The 2,459-nt window shown below is 34.5% G+C and overlaps 1 protein-coding gene across 1 annotated transcript in view; it reads left to right on the forward strand.

Moving 5' to 3' along the window:
• LOC119589221 (phosphoglucomutase-1-like) overlaps nucleotides 1-2,459 on the forward strand; it is a 7,439-nt gene that overhangs the window by 2,825 nt on the left and 2,155 nt on the right. The window contains 6 exon segments of the mRNA XM_037937825.1: nucleotides 150-268; nucleotides 447-603; nucleotides 726-818; nucleotides 989-1,086; nucleotides 1,390-1,544; nucleotides 1,869-1,979. Of these exon segments, the coding sequence (XP_037793753.1) occupies nucleotides 150-268; nucleotides 447-603; nucleotides 726-818; nucleotides 989-1,086; nucleotides 1,390-1,544; nucleotides 1,869-1,979 (733 nt within the window).

Genomic DNA, 2,459 nt, shown 5'->3' on the forward strand with positions numbered 1-2,459 from the left:
TTTGTCTTCTATGGATATGTTTAATTTAGTCACTCATGTATTAACTATGCAGTGATATCAAGGACACATAATTTTCATAGACTTTCCATAGATCATTGTTTAATCATAATCCAATCTTCTTGTATATTTATTGGTACTTGCTTCTCCAGGACCTGCTCCAGATGGTGTGACAAACAAGATCTACAGCTTGACCCAGTCCCTGGCCGAGTACAAAATTTGCCCCGACCTGAAATGCGACATTGCAACCATTGGCACACAGGAATTTGAGGTGAGTAATCCATAGCCTCCTTTTAGTGGGAAGTGAATTAGAATCCAGAGAGCTCCTTTCAGAGTGGGTAAATTTCACAATAAAAGCTGTACTGATTATTGTGTCTAATTTGAAAGAGACCTGGTAAAAAATTGAAACATTTTGTAACTGATTAATTTTCCATAAATCTTCCCTGTAGGTTGATGGAAAGCCATTTACCGTTGAGGTGGTTGACTCAGTTGCAGACTACGTGGCATATATGAAGGAGATCTTTGACTTTGATGCAATCAAGGGACTCCTGCATGGAGCCAATGGAAACCCACCTCTCAAAGTCCTCATCAATGCTATGCATGGAGGTAAAAGCAAGAAGAACAGATGACACTAGAAATTATTTTTGTTTTGTCTATGTCTTTTATGTAACAGTCAGTTTTTCTTTGGTTATGTATGACTCATCTTTATTTTTTGTTGAATTATCCAGTTACGGGACCATACGTTCGCCGCATTTTCCTGGAGGAACTCGGGGCTAGTCCAGATAGTGCCGTCAACATCGTCCCATTGGAAGATTTTGGAGGTATGTTGTGTGTATATATATACTATTTGTCCATGTGTCATATACCATTAATGAGTCATAGCTATGTTTTCTTAGGGATATATATATTTTAAAGAAATTAAAAAGGTAATGTTGATTTCATAAATTATGTTCATTTCTTCCAATGATATATTTAACATTTCTTTGTTCAGGGCATCATCCTGACCCTAATCTAACATATGCTGCTGACCTTGTCAAGGCACTAAAGGAGGGAGAATATGGTTTTGGTGCTGCCTTTGATGGAGATGGTGTAAGTAAAATATATCATATATTTTTTAGTTTTAAACCTATTGTCTTTGGAAGATCTTTAACAAGAGACCCAAAAATTATAGCAATACTTCTTTAGTTGGCATCATAATTCTCAAGGAAAAGTATAGAAATTTGCTCACCAAACTTTTCTCTTTGCCTTTTGATTTATAGGTGTGGTATTTATAAGCAAAGTATGTAAGCCTGTTGATATACTCCTAATTTCTTATAAATCTGTTTGATGATGGTTCTACAGTTTGATAAACCATAAATAAATTATTAATCCACAACTATTGCAACTTCACAGGATCGCAACATGATCCTCGGCTACAAGGCATTCTTTGTGACGCCATCTGACTCTGTGGCAGTTATAGCCGACAACACTGACTGCATCCCGTATTTCAAGAAAAATGGAGTCAAGGGCTTAGCACGCAGTATGCCCACAGGATGTGCCATTGACAGGTAATGTACGGATAAAAATACAAGTTAGGAAAAAAGATACAGAAGTGTAATCACTATTTTTTTATTTTCATTTACTTATATTAAGCCATATTTTTGTATCTTTTCTTACATTAATATTGTAAAATTCCTAGACAAAGAATCATATTTTTCAGTGAGAGTACAAGATGTTACAGTGTTAAATATAAGTCTGCAAGAAACTTTAATACAATAATCTTTGTAAATTTTTAAACATTTCTCTTGTTGAGATATCTAGTGGGCTGTCAGAGGGTGTAATTTGTTTTAAACGTGGTTAATTGGTAATGATGATTATTCCGGTCTCCATAGAGTTGCTGCCAAGAAAGGAATGGAAATATTTGAGGTTCCTACTGGCTGGAAATACTTTGGAAATCTTATGGATGCTGGAAGGTTGTCCATTTGTGGTGAAGAGAGCTTTGGGTAAGTGAATAAAAATACCCACTGTTGGAAATATCCCTTGTTCTGAAGACTCGAGCTTATAACTCATTTACATACAGACTTAAATAAACAATTGGATGATAATATTTTGTATAGTAGATAAAGTGTCCTATACAGTATGCAATATGATTCAAAAGATGATGCTAAATGTAATACATTGCTATTGCAAATATAAGAAAGAATTTTCAGATCAAAATTACTTTTTCTTCTGCTTGTTCATTCATTTATTTTCAATTAGTGTGATTCCTAATGTACTCACTGTATTCCTATGCAAAACTCCAAGAGTATCTCTGATGAATTTGGAGTTGTATTAAGTGAAAACACCAGTAAAAGGATTGTTTATATATCATATATTTTAGAGTTTGCTCTAAGGTATTTCATATATGTGTGCATGTGCATTTTTTATTGTTCCTAACTCTGAGCATTTGCAATACCTTTCTGCAAATGCAGCTTGTAAGCTAC

Source organism: Penaeus monodon, chromosome 25, assembly GCF_015228065.2.
Source record: "Penaeus monodon isolate SGIC_2016 chromosome 25, NSTDA_Pmon_1, whole genome shotgun sequence".
In the NCBI taxonomy this organism is placed as follows: domain Eukaryota; kingdom Metazoa; phylum Arthropoda; class Malacostraca; order Decapoda; family Penaeidae; genus Penaeus; species Penaeus monodon.